At 37.8% G+C, this 23,338-nt stretch overlaps 1 protein-coding gene across 1 annotated transcript in view; it reads right to left on the reverse strand.

The window, feature by feature from the left end:
- Positions 1–17,761, reverse strand: part of CCDC158 (coiled-coil domain containing 158) — a 75,717-nt gene extending 57,956 nt beyond the window's left edge. Inside the window, exons 1-7 of the mRNA XM_036272667.1 lie at positions 17,695–17,761; positions 11,692–11,909; positions 5,372–5,481; positions 4,932–5,259; positions 4,507–4,583; positions 3,530–3,640; positions 2,579–2,693 (exon numbers count right to left, since the gene is read on the reverse strand). Of these exons, the coding sequence (XP_036128560.1) occupies positions 2,579–2,693; positions 3,530–3,640; positions 4,507–4,583; positions 4,932–5,259; positions 5,372–5,481; positions 11,692–11,909; positions 17,695–17,761 (1,026 nt within the window). The remainder of the gene's footprint in view (positions 1–2,578; positions 2,694–3,529; positions 3,641–4,506; positions 4,584–4,931; positions 5,260–5,371; positions 5,482–11,691; positions 11,910–17,694) is intronic.
- Positions 17,762–23,338: the final 5,577 nt, after the last annotated feature.

A 23,338-nucleotide genomic window follows, 5' to 3' on the forward strand; every position in this document is an offset into this window, starting at 1 on the left:
TTTTCAAAATGATTTGAGTAGTGATAAGTACCAGCTATTGTACTGGACTGTAACAAAACAACTATTTTATTTCCTCTCTTGCTGTCAGATTGTCAGCGCTCAGTTCTGCCAATGTGCCAACCTCCTCTAGAGCTGAGTAATGAAAAATTCTCCACCCCACGCAGTCCTGAAATCATGACCATCCTGCAGGGTGAGAGCAAGACCTTGTAGGTAGGCTTGATCTGCTCAGAATGGGGTAGACATTCCCACTATCAACCTTCAGGGGAAAAGCTCATCCTGAGAAAAGAAACTAGAACACAAGCAGGCCTAAAAGGGGCAGAAAAGAACAAATCCTTCTCTCTGAGCTTTTGTTTCTTGGGTTTATCCTTTAAGCAGTCTAAGGTTCCTTAAGGCTGCCTCTAGGTGGCAGGGGCTGAAATGACCTTGAAACAAGGATTTAGGCTGAGTGAAGCCAAGAGATTTTGTAGTGCAGTGTTATTTACATTGGAACCATCAGTGAATTAGGAAATCAATTTAGGGCGCATCAAATCAGCATCTGAAGAAAACAGAAAAGAGCCAGCAGCATATGTAATGGGGTAAATAGTTTTGTGAAACTTGCTTCACTAGATCATAAGGTCAACTGATTTTCTTTTTTTTTATCCTCACCCGAGGACATTTTTCCATTTTTTGTTCAGATAAGAGTGGGAGGGAGAGAGAGGAAGAGAGAGAGAGAATCATCGATGTGAAAGGGACACATCAAGTGGCTGCTACCCGCACGACCAACCAGGGGTGGGGACAAACTGCAAACGAGGTACGTGCCCTTAGCGGGAACCGAACTTGGGTCTCTCTGGACTGCAGGCCGATGCTCTAACTGCTGAGCCAAACTGGCCAGGGCAGTCAACTGTATTTCTTACTGTGGGTAGTGATCACAATGTTTGAAAGCCCCTGCTGAAGAGTATCCAAATCTCATAACTAAGATAATATACTTTCATGTTATTCTTTATTGTTTAGACTTTTAAGAAAGCCATGTCTAAATTTTCTTTTCTTTTTTTTTCCTTTATTGATTTTAGAGAGAGAAAAGGAGAGGGAGAGAGAGATAGAAACATTAATGAGAGAGAGCATCAATTGGCCACCTCCTGCATGCCCCCTACTGGGGATTGGGCCCAGAACCTGGGCATGTGCCCTGACTGGGAATCAAACCCGCAACCTCTTGGTGCATGGGTCAATGCTCAATCACTGAGCCACACCAGCTGGGCTAAATTTTCCATTCTTATTTTAGCTGTCCTACAGGGATTTAAGGTCAAAGTCTTACTCGTATTATAGGCTTGAACCAGCACCGGGATGACAGTGGTAATTTAATAAGGAGGTGCTCAAAAGAGGGCAAATGGTGGAATAATTAGTGCTGCAATACTTAATTGCCTCTTCCTACAAGGAGCTTTTTTTCTTGTACAGTTACCCTGTAGAATTGGGTAATTTTATAAAAGAAATCTGGCATCTTCCTTATCCTCTATTTCTACCCAACAAGTGAAGGTGTGAGAAACTGGCTAAAAGTGATGGTTAGAACCATAGGTTCTTTTGGAATTTATTTTCCAAACTGGGACACTTTGGAGACAAAGGTGGATTTCACATAACAGGACACTGGGACAGCAGGTGTAAATTGGGACCATCCCAGGCAAATAGGAATGTATTTGGTCACCCTTCTCACAGGAAAAAAGAACTCAAGTTCCTCTGAATGCTGGCTCTTTGCTCATTTTGTAGAGTCTCTACTATTTAATAAATGCTTAAAACTAGCAAAAACCTAAGATCTAGAAAAATGGTTGATAGTGATAACTATTAACATTTCTCTTTAGCTATGCAAAGTGAGAGAAAACAATAGAATATAAAATATTAATGAATGTCAGGTTTTAAGAGGAGTTGTGCAATAAAAGATGAAGATGTAGTTTCCTAATTATTTTTTATTTTTTAGCCTCACCCGAGGACATTTTTTTTTTTTTTTTGCATTTATCTTCAGATAGAGTTGGGGGGGGAGAAAGAGAGAAACATCGATGCGAGAGAAACACATCAACTGGTTGCCACCCACACAACCCAACTGGGGCCAGGGACAAACTGCAACCAAGGTACATGCCCTTAGTGGGAACTGAACTCGGGACTCTCTGGTCCGCGGGCCGACGTTCTAACCGCTGAGCCAAACTGGCCAGAGCCCTAATTATTTTTTATTTAGACAAATCTTAAAGTTAATTCCGTTTTTTAACTGCACAATGATTAATAAGTAGGAGTTGAGGAGAGGAATTAGCCCCTAAGGTAGGGGGAGAGCAGTTGGTACTTAAGTATTTGCTAAAGCTAGGCCTTATAAAAGTAATTAAAAGGGTCTTATTCTTTATTTTTTAGCATCTCACTTAAAGTATGCAAAAACTTTTTTCTAAGAATGAATTAATGTGAGCAATTTATATAAAATTTATTTGGCATCCATCTTATAAAGTATTTTTAACTTCAAGTGATTATTTTGATTCCTCATTTTCAAATAAACTAGTAAAGACTATATATAATTGATTCTGTGTATAATAGTCTCCGGAAGCAGAATGACAAAATCTAACCTCACCTTGTCTTCATACATCCTTTTGGCTTCCCTCAGTTCAGAACGTAGCTGAGAAACAGTCGATTCTAGTTCACTGAGTTGACGCATATACATTGAATTTTGGTTTCTTGCTTGTTCTCTAAGAAGGGTTTAAAGGGGGAATAAAATAAAATAGCAAACTAAGAATAAGTGTGATTCCTAAGCATACTCTAGCTTTTAGATTTTTTTATATGGCATTATTAGGCCAGTCATCTTTTATTTTCCAAAATTTCTTTTTCTTTTTTTTAATCCTCATCAGAGGATATTTTTTCCATTGATTTTTAGAGGGAGTGGAAAGGAGGAGGGGAGAGAAACATTGATGTGAGAGAGACACATCAATTGTCTGTCTCCTGCATGTGCCAAACTGGGGATTGAACCTGAAACCCAGGTATGTGCCCTGTGACTGGAAATAGAACCTGCGACACTTCAGTGCCTAGGCCGATGCTCTAACCACTGAGAACCCTGGCCAGGGCCAAAATTGCTTCTTAAAAGCTCACAAATGTTAACTGTTAAAGCTATGCAATGTGTATATGGGAGTTCATTATACTATTTTCTCTTTACTTTATTTATGATTGAAAACCTCCGTATAAAAGGTTTTAACACATAAGCTCAAATTATGTTATTATATGCATATATATATACATTTTATTTATATATATTTATACACACATAAGTAATGTTTATTTTATCCTATCAGTTAAAATATGAACAATATTTAAAACATCTAACCCCAAAAGGCCCCAATTTTTACAATAATACTTCTGATATGGTCATATAACATTATCTGCATGTTAAGCTTTTCTATTCATTTAAATGTTAGAAAAGTATTACTTTCTTGCGAAATCAATTAATAAGCAATTAAAAAAATCTTAAAACAGAAAATAAAAATAAAATGAAGATTAATGGCTCAGTTTCAAACCACCAGGACACACATACTGAATGATTTCCAGTTGACTCTGGATACTATTGGCTTGGCTTCGAGCACTGCTAGCTTTCTCGGTAAGTCCTGTTATTTCAATTTCATGTTCACTTATTAACTGTTCAATCCTATAAAAAAAAAAAGTGGTGATTGTTATTTGATACAGAATATTATGCCTGAATTATTAAAAACTTAATGAATTTCGATACTCTCAAATTTAGTATTTTGTTTTGGCTTTGAATATGCTACTCTTTTTATCACAAGTGTCTAAGTTAGGTGCAGAGTCTTTATCTAAATCCTTTAGGGACAAGCTAGGTTTTGGAATTCAGAACTTTAAAAATTTTTACAAAAGGTAATAAATTATAAGCACTATATATTATATGACATCCCTAGAGAGATCTAGGGAAGTATCCTATAAGCTAAACATATTACTAACGCATCAACACATTTTAAAATATTCACTAAATCATAAAGGCTATAAAAAGCTTTATAATAGCTCAAGTCAGGTTTTGCCAACAAATGAGTGACAAAGGCTTTCTCCTTGACCAAGCTTCAGTCAGGATCCTGAGCTCTCTTCTCAACTAGCTTTGACCTCCACCCCCTTAACACACCCAGGCTTAGTAAGAATCTTGCTAAGTCAGTTTAGTGAGAATCCCATCACTCTTGATGTTTGGTGTCCTCTTGGGAATTTTCCATCCAATGACCCCCTCATCCTGCTTCTTGCTATGAATCCTGGCTTGTTCTTGTTGTACTAACCGAGCGTGATCTCTCTAATGCAAACTCCTATTTCAATAGTTTTGAATAAAATTTTCCCTATTGTTTTAACAAATGTCAGAATAATTTTTTTCTTTAAGAATTTGCCATAAACCTATGGAGGGGGGTGGCGGGAAACCTTCTGTGTTTCAGAGCTTTTCAGATTTTGCAATTGCTGATGAGAGACTGGAGACTTGTGGTACAGTTTCCCTGTGATTGTCTAGCTCAGGCAGGTACCTACCTATCTTGATGTTGTTGAAGAAGTAGTTCTATTTTGTTCTGTGATTCAGATTTCAATACTTCAAGCTGATCCTCTACCTGGTTATAAAAAAGAGACATTGATTTAGAAACTAATAAATCTAATACTTGGAAAATTTAGAGATTTTCCAAATAAAGGAATGCTTTAAAAAGATGAAAATAGAAGTAATACTTAAATTGGATACATTCTATCACTATGTTTTATTAGCTTTTACTTCGGCTCTATGCTCATGAAGCTATACAGGTCAATCAAGCTAGTTCCCTTTATTAAGAGAGATAATTGTGGAAGCAACTTCTGTTATTTTAGAATACATAATAAGAACTTTTAAGAATTAAAAAATTATATGCCTAATACTATTGTCTTAATAAGTTTTAATATAAAATTGAAGTAGTGTTCTCACCACTTACTGGAAATATCCTCCCTTTAAGATAAGAAATCTCTGTGTCTAATTCTCTTAGGATTTTACTAATAGCTGAGCCCATGTTGCGGAAGTAGATAGTAGACACACTGTCGTGTTCATATATTTTCTTGCCTGAGGCTTGTTCAAAGTCAGCTAGGACTGATCGGATTTCTTGAAGCACCCCCTCATGACTAAGCATCGTCTTTCTCAGCTGCTCTATCTGTGTGTTGCTATCTCTCAGCAGGTCCTCCTTAAGGCATCTGGCAGCTTCCAGTTCATTAACTGTATTTTGAAGCTGATTTCTTAAGTCCTCCTGGGACTGACTCTCCCTTCGTCTATGAAGTAAATAAAAGAGAAAAAATAATATTGATGAAACTCATAGTCACACAAGTAGTTCTATATCACAAGGAGTAACGCTCTAGAATAATTCCAGGTATAGATCCCAACCTGATGTCGGCCATGGCATCTCTCTCCATTTGCATCTCTTGAAGTTTTGTTTGCAGATCAATGACCGACTGCCTTAAGTAAAACTTCTGTTTCTCATGCAATTCATTGCTCTAAAAAAATAAAATGCCATACAAATTATTCTTTTCTTTTTTTACTGAATTTATAGGGGTGTCATTGGTTAATAAAAGTATACAGGTTTCAGGAATACGACATTATAATACATCATCTGCATATTGCCAAATTAGTCTTCATTAGAGGAACTTATTTCCTTATAGCTAATAATTTCCAAAAACTATATATTATTAATTAATTTTTAACTTTTGTTATTATTACAGATACTCCCATGTCCCCCCTTTTACCTACCTCCACCCAGCCCTCACCTCCTCTCCCCTCCCCTCTGGCCATTACCACACTGTTGTCTGTGTCTATGTGTTATGTATGTATGTTCTTTGGTTAATCCTTCACCTTCTCTCATCCAGCCTCCCTGTCCCCACTCTCCTGACATCTGTCAGTCTGTTCCATGTATTCATGCTTCTGTTTCTATTTTGCTAGTTATCTTATTTTATTCATTAGATTCCACATGTAAGTAAGATCATATGGTATTTGTCTTTCTCTGACTGGCTTATTTCACTTAGCATAATAATCTCCAGGTCCATCCATGCTGTCACTAAGAGTAAGATTTCCTTCTTTTTTACAGCTACATAATATTTCATTGTGTAAATGTACCACAGCTTTTTTTTAAATCCTCATCTGAGGATATGTTTTTATTGATTTTAGAGAATGAGTAAGGGAGAGAGAGAAACATCAATGTGAGAGAAAAACATCAGCGGGTTGCGAGCTATACCACAGGTTTTTTTTTTTTTTTGGTTAATCCTCACTAGGGGATATTTTTTCCCCCATTAATTTTAGATAGAGTGGAAGGGACAGAGAGAGAGAGATACATATCCAAGTGAGAGAGACACATCAATTGGTTGCCTCTCACATGACCCCGACTAGGGATAGGGATAGAACCTGCAATCCAGGTATGTGCCTTTGACTGGAATCGAACCCACAACCCTTTGGTCCACAGGTTGATGCTCTAACTGCTGAGCCAAACCAGCCGAAGCTACACCACAGCTTTTTTACCCACTCATCTGATGGGCACTTTGGCTGTTTCCAAATCTTGGCTATTGTAAATAGTGCTGCTATGAACATAGGGGTGCATATGTTCTTCCAAATTGGTGTTCCAGGGTTCTCAGGATGTAGTCCTAGAAGTGGGATCGCTGGGTCAAAAGGCAGTTCCATTTTTAATGTTTTGAGGAAACTCCATACTGTTTTCCATAGTGACTGCACCAGTCTGCATTCCCACCAACAGTGCACTAGGGTTCCCTTTTCTCCACATCCTCACCAGCACTTGTTCATATTATTATTTTTTTTATCCTCACCTGAGGACAGTTTTTTTGCATTTATCTTCAGATAGAGCAGGAAGGAGAGAGAAAGGGAGAGAGAGAAACATCGATGTGAGAGAGACACACTGAGTGGTTGCCACCCACAAGACCCCAATGGGGCCGGGTACAAACTGCAACCAAGGTACATGCCCTTAGTGGGAACCAAATCCAGGACTCTCCGGTCAGCCAGCCAATGCTCTAACCACTGAGCAAACCAGCCAGGGCCCTAATTAATCATTTCTCACCTACAGTACTAGAATACCTTGACTAGCCTCAATGTCCCAAGCTTGCCCCCTTTCAGTTAATTCTCTGCTTTACACCAAAACACTGTTTCTAAAATAAATCTGACTTCTGGCTTAATATAGAGACAAGAATAAGTTTTATTCCTGAGAACAGATAAATTGGTTGAAATTCTCTATAGAAAAGTCAACCACCACCTCCAACCACTTAAAATACTTAACAGTAGATAACCACCACCCCAAATTCAAGGTATTCTCTACAAAGAAATTCCCAAAGATCTCAAAATTCAGGCACTGTGGAATCTCCTACCATAACATTTGATAACCACTTAATCATCCCAAAACAAAGTCATCAAGTTCGACCCATAAACAAAGAGCTTACCATCAGTTTTTTAAGGGTTCATCCTTGAGTATAAACAAAAAGCCCAAACCACTAAAATTTTGGAGAAAGATTATAAAATTAAAAAGAGACCAAAATTAGACAAATAAGCAAACAGTCAGTAATAAAAATCCAAAGAAACAAAGATAGATAATGCAGCAATGGAAGAACACTTCAAAAACTTGTAGAGAAATGTGAGAGACATTAGAGAAATAAGAACAGGGTTTCTTTTTTCAGCACTTAATAAGGGTATAGGTTGTTGTTTTTTTCCCAAAAGTGCTTACACATTCTGCTAAGGTAGAAAAATGTGTTCATGAATACAATAAAATGTGCTGAATAGTACAACAGATATATATATATACAAAGGGCAAAGGAGAATACACCCACTACTGTCTACAGGAAAGGCTTCAGAGAAGGAAATGCCAAAGCTAAGTCTTGATGGATAATAAGAATTTGCTAGGCAGACAAGGTAGAGGAGAGGAAATTACCTGGGCAAAAGCATGAGGGCTAGCATAGTATAGTACATTCAGGAAGAGCAAGTAGCTTGATATTGCTGGAATGGAGGCTACATGTGGGGAAGAGGTATGGAAGAGACTACAATGTACAGAGAGAAGGTTAGACCACAAAGGCCTTTGTATATGCTGGTAAGTTTGACTTTCAGGTTATAGATGACTAGGACTCAACATACAGTGGTAAAGCTGACTAAAACCAGCTTGATTCTACATAAGGTCCTCTTGAAGATTTTAGCAAATAACTTCTCTACACTATTTAGCTATATGTATGCACATACATCTGAAAACCCACCCCCTACCACAGCTTTGTAAAGAAAAACCAAGTATTGTAATAGTGGGACAGCAGGCCTAAACCAATTATTAATTATAATAATTGGTGAATGTCATTAATGATAACATTTTGAATTATTCGAGTTTCATTAAAATTACACCATTAACACAGCAAAAGAAATGATCAACAAAATGAAAAGACAACCTATGGAATGGGAAAATATTTGCACATCATGTATCTGATAAGGGGTTAATATCCAAAATGTACAAAGAACTCATACAACTCAATAGAAAAAAAAACCAAAAACACAAAAACCCATAAAGAAACCCCACAAATAATCTAATTAAAAGGGGGAAAAGTACCTGAACAGGCATTTTTCCAAAGAAGATATACAGATGGCAAAAAGGTACATAAAAAGATGCTCATTACTAATCATTAACAAAAAGTAAATCAAAACCACAATGAGATATCACCTCCCATTTGTTAAAATAGCTATCATCAAAAACAAGATAATACAAGCCCTGGCCAGGTAGCTCTGTTGGTTAGGATGTCATCCTGATACACCAAGGCTAGGGGTTCGATCCCCAGTCAGGACACATACAAGAATCAACCAATGAGTGCATAAATAAGTGAAACAACAAATCAATGTTTCTCTCCCTCTCCTTCCCTTCCTCCCTCTTTAAAATCAATAAATAAAAAATAAGAAAGATAAGAGAATACAGGTTTCAGTTCCATTACCTCCTGCCATGAACACACTGAGTTTACAGCTACATAGAACAATTCCGTCTTTTAAAAAACCTAAAGGCTGAGTAAAGATTACATGTTGGGCAAACAAGAAGAAAACCACACCAAAGTAGGTAGAAGAGGCTATGACATAGTCTTGCCATAAACCCCACACTGGGAGGGAACTCAAAACCTGGAGCTTTTTCCCTGAGCAGTGAAGGGTTCAAACTCCACACTGGGCAGCCCAACTTTTATTTATTTATTTATTTATTTATTTATTTATTTATTTATTTATTTATTTATTTATTTTAATCCTTACCCGAGGACATTTTTTGATATTTTGTTCAGATAGAGTGGGAGGGAGGGAGGGAGGGAGAGAGAGAGGGGGGGGGAGAGAGAGAGAGAGAGAGAGAAACATCGACGTGAAAGGGACACATCAAGTAGTTGCCACCCGCACAACCCAACCAGGGCCGGGGACAAACTGCAACTGAGGTACATGCCCTTAGCGGGAACTGAACCCGGGTCTCTCTGGACCGCAGGTCGACGCTCTTAACCGCTGAGCCAAACTGGCCAGGGCTTTTTTTTTTTTTTTTTATCCTCACCCAAGGACATTTTTCCATTTTTTTTGTTCAGGTAGAGTGGGAGGGAGGGAGAGGAACAGAGAGAGAGAGAAACATCGATGTGAAAGGAACACATCGAGTGCAGCCTAACTTTTAAAACATACATTTGAGAGACAAGTCCCTCAAACATCTGACTTTGAAAAACAATGAGTTTTGAGTCTTGAGAGCTACGAGATTGTAGCATCTGAGAAACCTCTAAATGGCTGGTGTGCTCAAACTCAACTACCCCAGAGCCCAGCTCAGAGGCAGTCAATGATGCCTAGACTTAAAATGAAGGAAGCTCACTTGCTTGTATTAAATCATCAGCCTGAAGGGCAGGCATCTAATATAACACACATCTAGGAGACTGCTGGAACACTCCTCAGGATGTGGAGAAAAGGGAACCCTTGTGCACTGCTGGTGAGAATGTAAATTGGCACAACCTCTATGGAAGACAGTATAGAGAGTCCTCAAAAAATTAAGAATAGTCTAGCCAGTGTGGCTCAGTAGTTGAGCATCCACAGTGAACCAAGAGGGCACTAGTTCCATGTCCGGTCAGGGCACATGCCCAGGCTGTGGGCCCAGTCCCCAGTGAGGGGCATGCAGGAGGCAGCCAGTCAATGTTTCTCTCTCATCGATATTTCTATCTCTCTCTCCCTCTCCCATTCCCTCTCTCTAAAACATCAATAAAACATATTTAAATAAAAATAAAAATAAAAATAAAAATAGAGCTGTCATATGATCCAGCGATTCCACTTCTGGCAATATATATGAAAGAAATAAAAACACTATATCAAAGAGATATGAGCACTCTCATGCTCACAGCAGCATTATTTACAATAGTAAAACATGGAAACAACCTAACTGCCCATTGATGTGTGAATGGATAAACAGGTTGTTGTATAGGTATAATGGAATATTACTCAGCCATAAAAAGGAGGAAATTCAGCTATTGTGACAACATGGATGATCCTGAGGGCATTATGTTAAATGAAATAAGTCAGATGGAAAAACATAAATACCATATGATCTCACTTATATTTGAAATCTAAAAACAACAAAAAACACCCAAATTCATAGAAAAAGAGATCAGATTTGTGGTTACCAGAAGCAAGGGGTGGGGAGCAAGAACTGGATGAAGATGGTCAAAAGTTACAAACTTCAAGTTATAAGATAAATAAGAAATAGAGATGTAATGTACAACATGATGACTATAGTTAACACTGCTATATGGTATATATGAAAGTTATTAAGAGAATAAATCCTGAGTTCTTATCATAAGAAAAAAAATTGTTCCTTTTCTTTTGTATCTATATGAGATGATAGATATTAACTAAACTTACTATGATAATCATTTCATATGTATAATCAAATCATTATGCTGTACACCTTATACAGTGCTGTTAATTATATCTCAACAAAAGTGGAGCCCAGCCGGTGTGGTTCAGTGGTGGAGTGTCAACCCATGCACCAAGAGGTCGCCAGTTCGATTCCTGGTCAGTACACATGTCCAAGTTGTGGGCCTGATCCCCAGTGGGAAGCATGCAGGAGGCATCCAATCAATGTTCTCTCTCATCGATATTTCTATCTCTCTCTCCCTTTCCCTTCCTCTCTCTCTCTAAAATCAATAAAGAAAAAAATGTTTTAAATCAAATAAAACTGGAAAAAATTACACTATTAAAGCAAGAATTATGACTATTTATTTATTTATTTTTTATCCTCATTCGAGGACATTTTTCCATTTTTTGTACAGACAGAGTGGGAGGGAGAGAGAGGAAGAGAGAGAGAGGGAAACATCGATGTGAAAGGGACACATCGAGTGGCTGCCACCCGCACGACCAACCAGGGCCGGGGACAAACTGCAACCGAGGTACATGCCCTTAGCGGGAACCGAACCTGGGTCTCTCCAGACCGCAGGCGGATGCTCTAACCGCTGAGCCAAACCGGCCAGGGCATGACTAATTATTAACAAAAGAAAATAGGTATATAGACTTTTCATCAGCCCAACTTTTAAAAATGAAATAGAAGGCATAGGCCTAATTAACAAATTTAACCAATAAACCCACTGTTAAGGTTTTCTTCTAGAAAGTTTAGATTCTATCCCAAGGCATTGTGCCTCACTGACTTCCCAAAATGACATCGGGTACTGAAAGAAAAGAATGTAACTCACTTCATTTAGTCTTTTCTGCAAATCTTTGACTTGATGTGAATATTCTTCCAAAACACGTTCGATGTGTTCTTTTCCAGGATAAGGGATGACTTTTCTGTGAGAATCAAGTTCTACTTCATATTTAGGGAAAAAAGGAATTTGTGTCAAAGTCCCAGATGCAGATGTGTTTTCAATTATTGTACCACGTATAGGTGACATAAAAAATGGACTTGAAGAACCTAAATAAGGAATTAATTAATTATTATTACAATAATTTTGTGCAAACATTATCCTAGTTAATTCCCTATTGTACCACAAAGTATCTCAAGGTCTCATGAAGCAAATAGACAAATGAAAGTACCCCTGAGAGAGAGGAGCACATGGTAAAAAGGAGGAGCAGATTAGGGAGAAAGAGGGAGTTTTACCTTATAGTGATCAAGTGATACTTGAGCTGAATGAGCCTGGAAGTATCTATGAGTAAGAATTAACTAGTATGGAGGACAGGAGAAGAGGAAGGGCATTCCAGACAGAGGGAGCACCATAATTATTGGCAAGGAAGCTTATGACAGCATGGCACGTTCTGGGTGAAAGGAGAGTAGGGGCCAGATACAAAAATGTAGATGTAGGGCAGATCAAGATGGGCCTTGTGGGCATGCCAAGGAGTATGGATTTCAACTTGAAAGCTCTGAGGAATCATTAAAAGATTTGAAAGTAGGGGGTTAACATAGGTAGGTCTGTGTTTTGAAAAAGTTCGCTGGCTTTGGTGTGGAGAATGCATTGATGAGGATAAAGCTGAAGGTAGAGGATTCAAGTAGGAGAAGGCTTTCAATGATTCAGGCAAGAAACACACAGGTGGGCCCTGAAGCAGAGGCAGTAGTGACAGACACAAAGACATGGATTTGAGAAATATATGTGGAAAGTAAGAGAGGAAGGTGTCGCGTATTTCTCTTGGGTTTTGGGTTTCAGCAACATCTAACAATGATATTTGATGTGCAAATACTGTATATGGACCTGAAGTTGAGTCAATCTTTGCTTCAGAGATAGGATTTTGGAATTATCAGCATGAGTTCTAATGAATCTCTGGAGTCATTGGGATCATCTAGGGGCAGTATACAGAGTGAAAAGAGAAAAGGATCGTCCTGGCCAGTTTGGCTCAGCGGTTAGAGCATCAGCCTGTGGACTAATGAGTCGCAGGTTCAATCCCGGTCAAGGGCACATACCTCGGTAGCAGTTCATCTCTAGCCCTGGTTGGGTCGTGCGGGAGGCAGCCACTCGATGTGTCCCTTTCACACTGATGTTTCTCTCTCTCTCTCTCTTCCTCCCTCCCACTCTATCTGAACAAAAGTGGGAAAATGTCCTCGGGTGAGGATAAAAAAAAAAGAGGAGGATCAAGAAGAGTACTCTGAAGAAACAATAGTTAAAGGGAAGACAAAAGAAGTGAAACCCAGGAAGATTCACAGAAGACCCACAAAGGTTTTAGAGAATTATATTCAAGACACACCACTGGCTTGCACTAAGAGACAAAGATAGTGTGAGGTAAAAAGAGGCCTTTCCATAGATAGGCTGAGAAAGGCACTCAGCTGAAAAAAATGCTGCCTTTCATGCAAAAGAAAAGACTCAAAGTCAGATCCAAGAGTTCAGAGGATGGAGCCAAGAACCATGAAGAGTTATTCCCAGGCCTGAGTTCTCATCAAGGAATGGTCAACCTGTGCTCAGCTAGATTTCAGAATTGTGATGGACACATGTGCTTCCTGGTTTCCCCTTTTTGAATAGGACTGTGTATAGTTGTTATCCTGTGCCTATCAATAAATGTTGGTATCACAGGTCTTCAGCTTAAGAACTCCATTCAAGGAACTGTATTTAAGGAATTACAATTGAGAAGCTTCATCCATACCCAAATTTCATTTAGATAAAGAGATTCTGGCCTTTAAGCAGATGCTCTATTGGGATCAGACTATTAGGAGCCTTGTCGGGAGAGAGTAAATGTATTTTGCATTTGAGAGCAATATAAATAATTTGATACAATATAAATAATTAGATACAATAATGTGGCAATATAGGAAATCATCCTTATTCTAAGGAGGTACATGTTCAGGTTTTGAGGCAAGAATCATGATGCCTTCAACTTCAGCAAAATGAAATATATTGTAGGTACAGAGATAAAGCATTTATGATACAATGTTGACAATTGGTGTATCCAGGTACTACTGGTGTATCAGTGTACTATTTTTTTTTCAATTTTTCTACCATTTTGGAAAAATTAAAAATAGAATGTTCAAGGGAAAGAGTTCACTGATTTGGCAAAAAAGGGAAAATCTAGTCATGTTGGCCAGTGATTTCATTGGAATACAGGGTTCAAAAGTCATAAGTCAGTAGCTGACAGAGTGAATGGATGATGAAGATGTGAAGACAGTGAATAGAGACTTCTCTTTCAGAAGGCATACCTATGAAGAAAAGAAGACATAAATTGAGAAAACGGTTTTATTTGTTTAGTTTTTTGGTATGTTATATTTACTTGTTAGTATTTTTAGGTTGATAGAGATTTAGCATGTTTATATTGATAGCTAAGTGCAAATAGAGAGGAACAGACTGATGATATCAGAGTGAGTGAGGCCAAAGATCTGGCAGAGATTTTGGAGCCAATCTCTGAGGGCGATGAGGTGGTGACAGTAGGGATGGGAATTAAAGCATAAGCAGCAAGTTAAGAAGCTGTCTCCTCCATCAAGCTCTGAAAGAAAGAGGCATGGATTGTGAAAAATAATGGATCTCAGGGGGAAGAATATGAGAAGGTAAGAGAGTACCAGCCTAACTGCTTTCTTCCTCTGGCAGTTAGGAAATGATATTCTCTGAAAGTAAGAAAGAAGGTGGTAGGAAGGGACTTGAGAATGGTGTAATTTTAAAATAAGTATTGTGGGAGAATGGAAAGAGAACTGGATTTGGTCACGAGAAAATTCCTCAGCAGCATCAAGGATCCAGATAACATGACTATGACTGAAGCAGCAAACTGGTGGAAAATCCACACTTGTGTATTTTCACCAGCATGATCTTCCAGCAGCTCAGTACAGAAATGGGGAAGAATGTCTGCCTGATAAAGATTGGGGATTTCGCTCTGGCTGGTTTTGCTCAGTGGTTAGAGCATCGGCTTGCGGACCAGTGAGTTCTGGGTTTGATTCCTACCTATCAAGGGCACGTACCTCGGTTGCAATTTGTCCCCGGCCCTGGTTGGAGTCGTGCAGGAGGCAGCTACTTGATATGTCCCTTTCATGTCAATGTTTCTTTCTTTCTCTCTCCCTCCCTATCCACTCTACCTGAATAAAAATGGAAAAATGTCCTCTGGCGAGGATAAAAAAATAAAAATAAAAAGATTGGGGATTTCACCCAGCCAGTGTGGCTCACTGGTTGAGCATCGACCCATGCACCCGGAGGTCACCGGTTCAATTCCTGGTCAGGGCACATGCCCAGGTTGTGGGCTTGATCCCCAGTGAGGGGCATGCGGGAGATAGCCAATCGATGTTCTCTGTCATCAATGTCTCTCTCTCTCTCTCTCTCTCTCTCTTTCCCTCTCTCTAAAATCAATAAAGAAAAAACATTTTTATTTTAAATTTGAAGATTGGGAATTTCCTATAAGAATACAACAGGAGAAAAAGAGAAAAAGAAAGTTGAGGATATTAGCAAGTGATTGGCCAGAATACTAAATGATACCAAAAAAAAAGTAAAGATAGGAAGGGGGTAGATAATTTAGGAGAAAGTGGCAGAATCTAGAGCAGTTGTTCTTAGCCTTTGTTGTAAATCAGGACCACCTAGGGAGCTTTAAAACAATAACAAGAACAAAAACAGTGTGCCCAAGCCCCATTCCACACCTACTGGATCTAAGCCATTCAAATGTTTAAAATCTCAAAAAGTGATTTTGACCTTTGCCATGATTGAGGACCACTACCTCCATGAGGAAGAAAAACAGGAGTTGCCAGAATGAGTAACAGTGCCATAAGATAGGAGGCTGGACATCAGAAGTCCAGCAGGGCTTGGTAATAAGATCCAGGAGCAAGATAGGAAAGTGGGTGGCTAGAGTAAAGGTCAAAACCTTAGGAACTAAAAAGTCAAGAAGATGTGAGTCTAAGATCTCAGATGGGTCATCCATGAGGACAATGGTATTACGGGACGATGATGTGCTTATAGAAGGAGAAATGATCTGTGAGCTAAATGCTGATGCCCATGCTGAATATGAGGGACACAGTGTATGAAGAAGTGAGCCAGGGAAAGTGGGCAGGGTTGATGGGTACAGTACAGTAGAGGTGACAATAATGTCTTAGATGGCATGAGCATCCTGAGAGGCAGAAGCTTTTACAAAATAACAGTGCCAAAATAAAGATCAGTAAAACAGATCTTTAAAACAGATCAGTAAAACAACAAACCTGTGCAGGCATACCTCAGAGACATTGTGGATTGGGTTCCAGACCACCACAATAAAGTGAATATCGCCGTAAAGTGAGTCACACGAATTTTTTTGTTTCCCAGGACATACAAAAGTTATATTTATAGTATACTGTAGTCTATTAAGTGTGCAATGGCATTATGTCTAAAAAATGTACATGCCTTAATTTAAAATACTTTATTGTTAAAAATACTAACCATCATCTTGAATCTACTGGAAAAATGGTGCCCACAGACCTGCTCAATGAAGGATTGCTATATATGTTCAATTTGTTAAAAAAAAAAAAAAAAAAAAGCAGTATCTACAAAGCACAAACAAACAAGGTATGACTATAATTGACAATAAACTCTGGATGCATTCTTCTAGGTGAGAAAGACAAAACAGAGAAGGCAGTCAGGACTGTACAAGCCATTTGCCAGCCAGCCAGAAAACCCACTCTCTGTCCTTCCCTAATTCTGCTGTGTTGTGTGAACTTTTCCCAGCCTCCCTTCCCAACTTGGTTCCTGGTTAGGTTCACAATGGGAGGTGCTGCCAGGAAGACCATAAGGCAGGAGAAGGGGACAAGCTAAGGTTTGCTCCTCTTCACCTACCTCAGTGGGCTCCTGGCAGTTAATGGTGGCTTCAGCTCCTACAGGCAGCCCTCTCTGTGGTTCTGGCTCCATTTCTATGTCCTGACAATAGTTCCTTTTCTCTAGTCCTTCTAGCCCAAAGACAGGTATGCAGTTACTAATGTCTGGATTATCTCAGTCTGTTAGGCTTCTCAGTTTTTCAGTACCCTTGTTACCAATTCCCTGTATTAAGATCTACCTGTTTATTCTACCTGTTTCTGTTTTCCAGATTGCTATCTTTTGATTTAAATAATTTCAATCAGAGGTAATGGGGGCCTGAGCTAGGACAGTAGTACTGAGGATGGGGAGGAAATAATGGATTCAAGAGACATTTCTGAGAATAGAAGGAGCAAGACTTAGTATCTGACTGGATGTGAGGGTGGATAAGAGAAAAGAAGTCAAAATGACACAGAATCTGGCTTAGAATAGATGAAGAAAGAGAAGGTGTTTAGGGTAATATGGAATGTGTTGAAGTGCCTCAACAGGGAAATAATTTTTAAGCCAAAAAAGTAATATTAACATATGCTATAAAACACATACCTATTTTTTTTTATCCTCACCCAAGGACATTTTCCCATTTTTTATTCAGACAGAGTGGGAGGGAGAGAGAGGAAAGAGAGAGAGAAACATCAACGTGAAAGGGACACATCGAGTGGCTGCCACCCGCATGACCCAACCAGGGCTGGGGACAAACTGCAACCGAGGTACATGCCCTTAGCGGAAACCGAACCCGGGTCTCTCCGGACCACAGGCCGACGCTCTAACTGCTGAGCCAAACAGGCCAGGGCACATATCCTATTTTTAAAAGACCAAATTTCTTTCTCAAAAAGTAGACTTATAAACAACATGGTAAACATTCATGGCTAAGGTCTGACCCCTGAACAGTTAAAATCAAAACATACTGAAAAACAGCAGCTTGAATGAATACTAGGAAGACTGCTTAGTTCTATTTGTTTCCCATTTTGTTTTATAAACAACACATACCTCCATTGGATGCGACACCACTTGATAAACGATCTTCATTATTTGATTCACAAGATTTTTCTTCCATATTAAATATTTCTACCTCTTCCTAGAAATCTTGCAATATGAATGCTTCCCTGTTTGGTTCTTTTAGTTCTTATCTATAAAAGACAAGGATTCAATATTTATTGACAAGGTATAATGTAAACAAATTCATTAAAGAGGAACTGACTTTGTTCATATTTGAAATTTAGTGGTAATTTTTACCAGAAAAATATTTATACAAAAAATTTATTATATAAAATTAATAAATGAATAGAATCTTATTGTAAAAATTGTTGATTTTGATGGCCAACTGGCTTATTAAAGACAACCTAAATATAAAAAAACTAATACTTCAATTATTACTATAATTAAAACTCTAATGGGGAGCAGAGTTTTTTCTCTTCTTTTTCTCTTCTTCATTGTCAAATGATGGAAGAAAATATCTCCTTAGGAAAAAAGTCACAAATTAATAAAAATTATTCACAAGTCATAAAATTGGAAATTATTAACAGAAATTGCAAAACTTCTTTGATATCAAATAGTGCTCATACTTTCAGATTAGGCCAAGAGGGGATATCTGGGTTTGGAAAAAAGGGTTGTGGCCTGATTCCAAATCTCCCCCTAATTTTCTGTAAACAATCATAAAATCAACAAAGGGAACAAATAAATAAAACCACATGGATTCCACACCTTCAGCATCTCTAGAAGACAGGGAATACCACAACCTTTAAATTATCTGTATGTAGAGGGAACATTTTTTCCAAAATTTATCCCACAGTCTACCTACCAGCACTGAAAGCCTGAGTGTATGGAGAACGGGAGAGGAGAGGCTTAAAGGAGCAGAGGGCTGAGAGGAAACACAGTACTAGTTGGAACTAGAGAGTCAATAGCTCTGAGAGTGTGTGAGGGACCAGTAGTAGCAGCCTTAGAGAAGCAGTGTTTCAGGACAGAATCAGATATGGAGAGAAGAGGTGATCTCCACTGGAGACATGAGGAGAAGGAAAAGGAGGAAATGAGGAGAAAATTCAGGAAACAGCAGAAACAAAGAGGCAAGATATGACAACTCTCCTTCTCCCACTCCAACACCATATCCAGAAGAGGGCACTCTTAAACTAGGAATCCCACTCACAAAATGAACAGGAATAGACAAAAGCAGACCACATCCATACAAAACTACTACAAAATGTAAGAAAACGTCAATAAAATCTTTTCTGCTAATTAATAGTTGTCCCCACTTCCCCACCCCCTGCTGCCCAACCAACAAACATGAATTCAAAGAAAACTGTAATACACAACAATCCAAACTGAACTAAATATTCTCAAACAAGCATTTGGGGATACCCTTGAATCAGAAATGTAAAACTAAGAACAGAAATGGAGCCTGGCCAGTGTGGCTCAGTGGTTGAGCATCAACCCATGCACCGAGAGGTTGTTGGTTCGATTCCTGGTCAGGGCACATGCCTGGGTTGTGGGCCTGATCCCCAATGGGGGACATGCAGGAGGCAGCCAATCAATGTTCTCTCTCATCGATGTTTCTATCTCTCTCTCCCTCTCCCGTCCTCTCTAAAAATCAATGAAGAAAAAAAAAAGAACAGAAATGGACAAGAAACAATAAAACTAGCAAACAAATAGAAAGAAATGAAATGAGAATTAGTTGAAGTCACAAAAGAAAGACATGAAAAAGACAAAATTAGATCAGAAATGAAGATCAAATTACACAGGGGAGGACAGATTGTAATGTAAAGTTAATAAAGACATGAAGAAAATCAGGAAAATAACCAAGAGAATGAAAATTGAGACAAATAAGTAAAATGAGTGAGAGAGGAATACATGAAGTGAAAGGCAGGCAAAAGAGATTAAGCATAATTGGTATCTCTGTAAAAGATGATCAGAACAATGAAACAAAACTATTTTTTTTTTTTTTTTTTTTTTTTTTTAATCCTCACCCGAGGATATTTTTTTCCATTTTTTGTACAGATAGAGTGGGAGGGAGAGAGAGGAAGGGAGAGAGAGAGAGAAACATCGACGTGAAGGGACACATCGAGTGGCTGCCACCCGCACGACCCACCAGGGCCGGGGACAAACTGCAACCTAAGTACGTGCCCTTAGCGGGAACCGAACCCGGGTCTCTCCAGACCGCAGGCCGACGCTCTAACCGCTGAGCCAAACTGGCCAGGGCTGAAACAAAACTATTTTAAAAAGTATAATCCAAGGAAGTTTCATACTAGGGAAAATCAACCAAGAATGATCAACTCTGAAACATATCCTAATAAAACAATAAGATTTTAAAGATTATGAAAAAAATCCTCAGGGCCTTCAATCAAAAAAAATGAACTAATTTACAAAGGCAAAAGGATTACAATGGCATCAGTTTATTAAAAAACAACATACAAAGCAAGGCAACTGTAAAGCGGCATTTTTAAGGAATATAAGGAAAGAAAGTACAAACCAAGAAAAGATATTACATCCAGGCAAGATCTCCTTCAAAAGATTCAAAGCCATAGAAAAGTAGTTTTAAATGTACCAGTATACTGTACACATATGTCCCTTCTGAGGAATCTACTAGAGAGGATGAAGCTTCAGCCAACCAAAAGATAATTGGCAAATGTGGCAAAGTGTTAACTACTGGTGAAAATCTTTTGGTTTTTCTTCAGGTTTTAAATTTTTCAAAATAAAATTTAAAAAAATGGTAAAGATGAGCATTAAAAAAAGATGACTGGGAAAACGTTGCAAAACAACTTATGGTAAACATTTACATATTCAATTGTAGAATTGAGACTAAAACATGGCTGGGGTAATGGCATTGAAGAACAATACACACACATATATATGACAAAAGAGAACAGATGCAACTAAAGATGGAAAGAGGAGAGAAAAGGGGGAAAGTAGAAGACCACTGGTTGTCAAAAGATACCATTTAAAACTGACAAAAAGCAAAAGATTAAGTAAGGATAAAAGGGGTTTATAGGTACACTATAAAAAGTATTAATGCGCCCAACCACTATGGCTCAGTGGATTGAGTGTCGTCCCATGGACTGAGAGGTACTGTTTGATTCAGTCAGGGCACATGCCCAGGTTGCAGGTTCAATCCCCAGTAGGGATCGTGCAGGAGGCAGCCGATCAATATTTCTCTCTTACACAGATGTTTCTATCTCTCTCTCCTTTCCTCTCTCTCTAAAAAGTCAATAAAAACATATTTTCTAAAAAAGTATTAATGCAAAGGTAACCACTAGAATAAAAATACAAATCGTAAGTGGCAAAAGAATTTTAAAAAGAAAAAGTATAGAAGAAACACAAAATAAACACCACAAATATAATACATACAGTAATTACACCATAAGATAATGTGATAAAATTTATATATTTATTTTTAATTTATTGATTTTAGAGAGAGTGATAATGACAGAATTATATGACAAATATAACAATCATGTCAATAAACGTGAAGGAACTTGCTAATTCAAATAAAAAAATAGCTTCTTTAAAAAATTTAACTCTCTGCTGTACATAAGAGGATACTTAAAAGGCACTGATAGAAATAAAGTCATAGATAAAGATTTGCCAGGAAAATGAAAACAGGAAGAAAACATGGATTAAAATCCTAATATCAGACCAAGAAGTCATTAAGCCAAAGAGTAATGAATAAGAGAAAGGGCACTTAAAAGCCACCTTCCACAATAAAGATATTACTTCTAATTGTATGATAAAACACAACCACTTAGATAAAACAAATTGTGCGATAAGAGCAGAAATTTATAAATTTCTGAAAAAGAATGCCAATAAAAACACAGATACATGAAAGCAGTGAAAAGAGGGAAGTTCTTAGCCTTAAACATCTATTTCAAAAATGAACGAATAAAAATAAGTTATTTAAATTTCTAACACAAAAGGTAAATAAAAAGTAAAACAAAAGAAAGTACATAGTAGGAAATAATAAAAATAAGAGCAGAAATTAATGAGGTAGAAAACAGAAAAATAGGTCAAATTAATGAATCAGAATCCTAGTTCTTTTTTTTTTAATCCTCACCTGAGGATATTTTTCCATTTATATTCAGATAGAGTGGGAAGGGGGGTGAGAGAGAGAAGAAGAGGGAGAGGAAGAGGGAGAGAGGGAGAGGGAGAGGGAGAGAGACATCGATGTAAGAAAGACATATCAATTGGTTGCCTCCTGCACAACCCTGACCATGGCCAGGAGAAACCACAACTGAGGTACGTGACCTTAACCGGAATCGAACCTGTGACTCTGGTCCGTGGGCTGACACACTAACCACTGAGCAAAACTGACCAGGGCAGAATCCTAATTCTTTAAAAAAAAGAAAACAAAATATACATAGACATGAACCATCAAAGTGATGGAAAGAGGAACATCACATATAACGTACTGCTTATCATTTTTACATTAATTCATGATTGTAAGCATAGTGTTAAAAGTGTTTTGTTTTCTTTTAAAAAAAACCCGTGAACTGAAGAGATTTTTATTGAAGAGATTTCCTTTTTATTTCACTCACAGTTTCTCCCTTTTGATTACTGAGGTGCCATCTATCAAAACTACAATTAGGTAAATTCTACCTTAACTCATCTCGTGCTATCAATTTTAGGAAATAAGTGGTAGGTATGGAGACATTTCATAAAGAATTATAATAAATGGAATGTTAGTCAAGATTGCTAGGCAACTTAAATGTTTTCAATAGCAAAGATTGCTATTTGGGGGAAAAACACCCTAATTTAAACAAGTTTTATCATGAATGTATGCTGTATAATTTAACTTACACACTGATATGATGCATTTGGGGATTCTTCAGGATGATGAAAGACACTAAGACAATTGAAATTACTGAGCAATGTTATTATCATGAATTACAGGTAGATCAAAAGCATGAAGAAATGAGCAGGACAGGCAGAATCACATAGCCCAGTGTTGGGCAATCATATCCTGATCCACTCTGCTTAATACCAGAGTTTTTGGTATTAAGCACAAAACAGAATCTACAAGCAAGGTACATAGAACTGGAGCTAGAAGTTGGAAAAGAGAGAAAAGAGAAGGTTGACTTTAGAATACCCTGAAATGGAAACCACATTTGTTTAATTTGGCATAAGATGAATGCAATAAACTCAGTAATTCAGTATCCACTGATAGGTGGTAGGCCGTTGAAGAGTAGCAGTCCTTCAGAGGAAAATTTTTTTTCTTAGAAAATTAATAGTTTAAAGAGGACAGCATAGGTTTAGTTACTTAAACAAGAATTTTAAAACAGCATTTATTGTTAAAGGAAATGCTTAGTACTTCTATTTGCCAATGCTGCTTGTTATTTTATGAACTTCACAATAATGAAATCTGTCTTTTAAAAAATACTCGAATTTGGGTTTTCACTATTTTAGATTTACTATATCCTCAATTTGGTCAAATCATTCAGCATTCCTCTATTTTCATTACACTTTAAGAATTGGAACACTATACTTAATTTTAGGCATAAATCTTATTAAATTATTCTGGTAAAAGGAAGTTTTTTGCCTCAGTAAGTCATAAATTGTTAAAACATTGTACTTCATTGATATGGGGATTCTAACATGAATTTACATGTGTTTGATTTAAATCTCTGAGTAAAAGTACAAAGATGAGATC

Source organism: Molossus molossus, unplaced genomic scaffold, assembly GCF_014108415.1.
Source record: "Molossus molossus isolate mMolMol1 unplaced genomic scaffold, mMolMol1.p scaffold_m16_p_1, whole genome shotgun sequence".
In the NCBI taxonomy this organism is placed as follows: domain Eukaryota; kingdom Metazoa; phylum Chordata; class Mammalia; order Chiroptera; family Molossidae; genus Molossus; species Molossus molossus.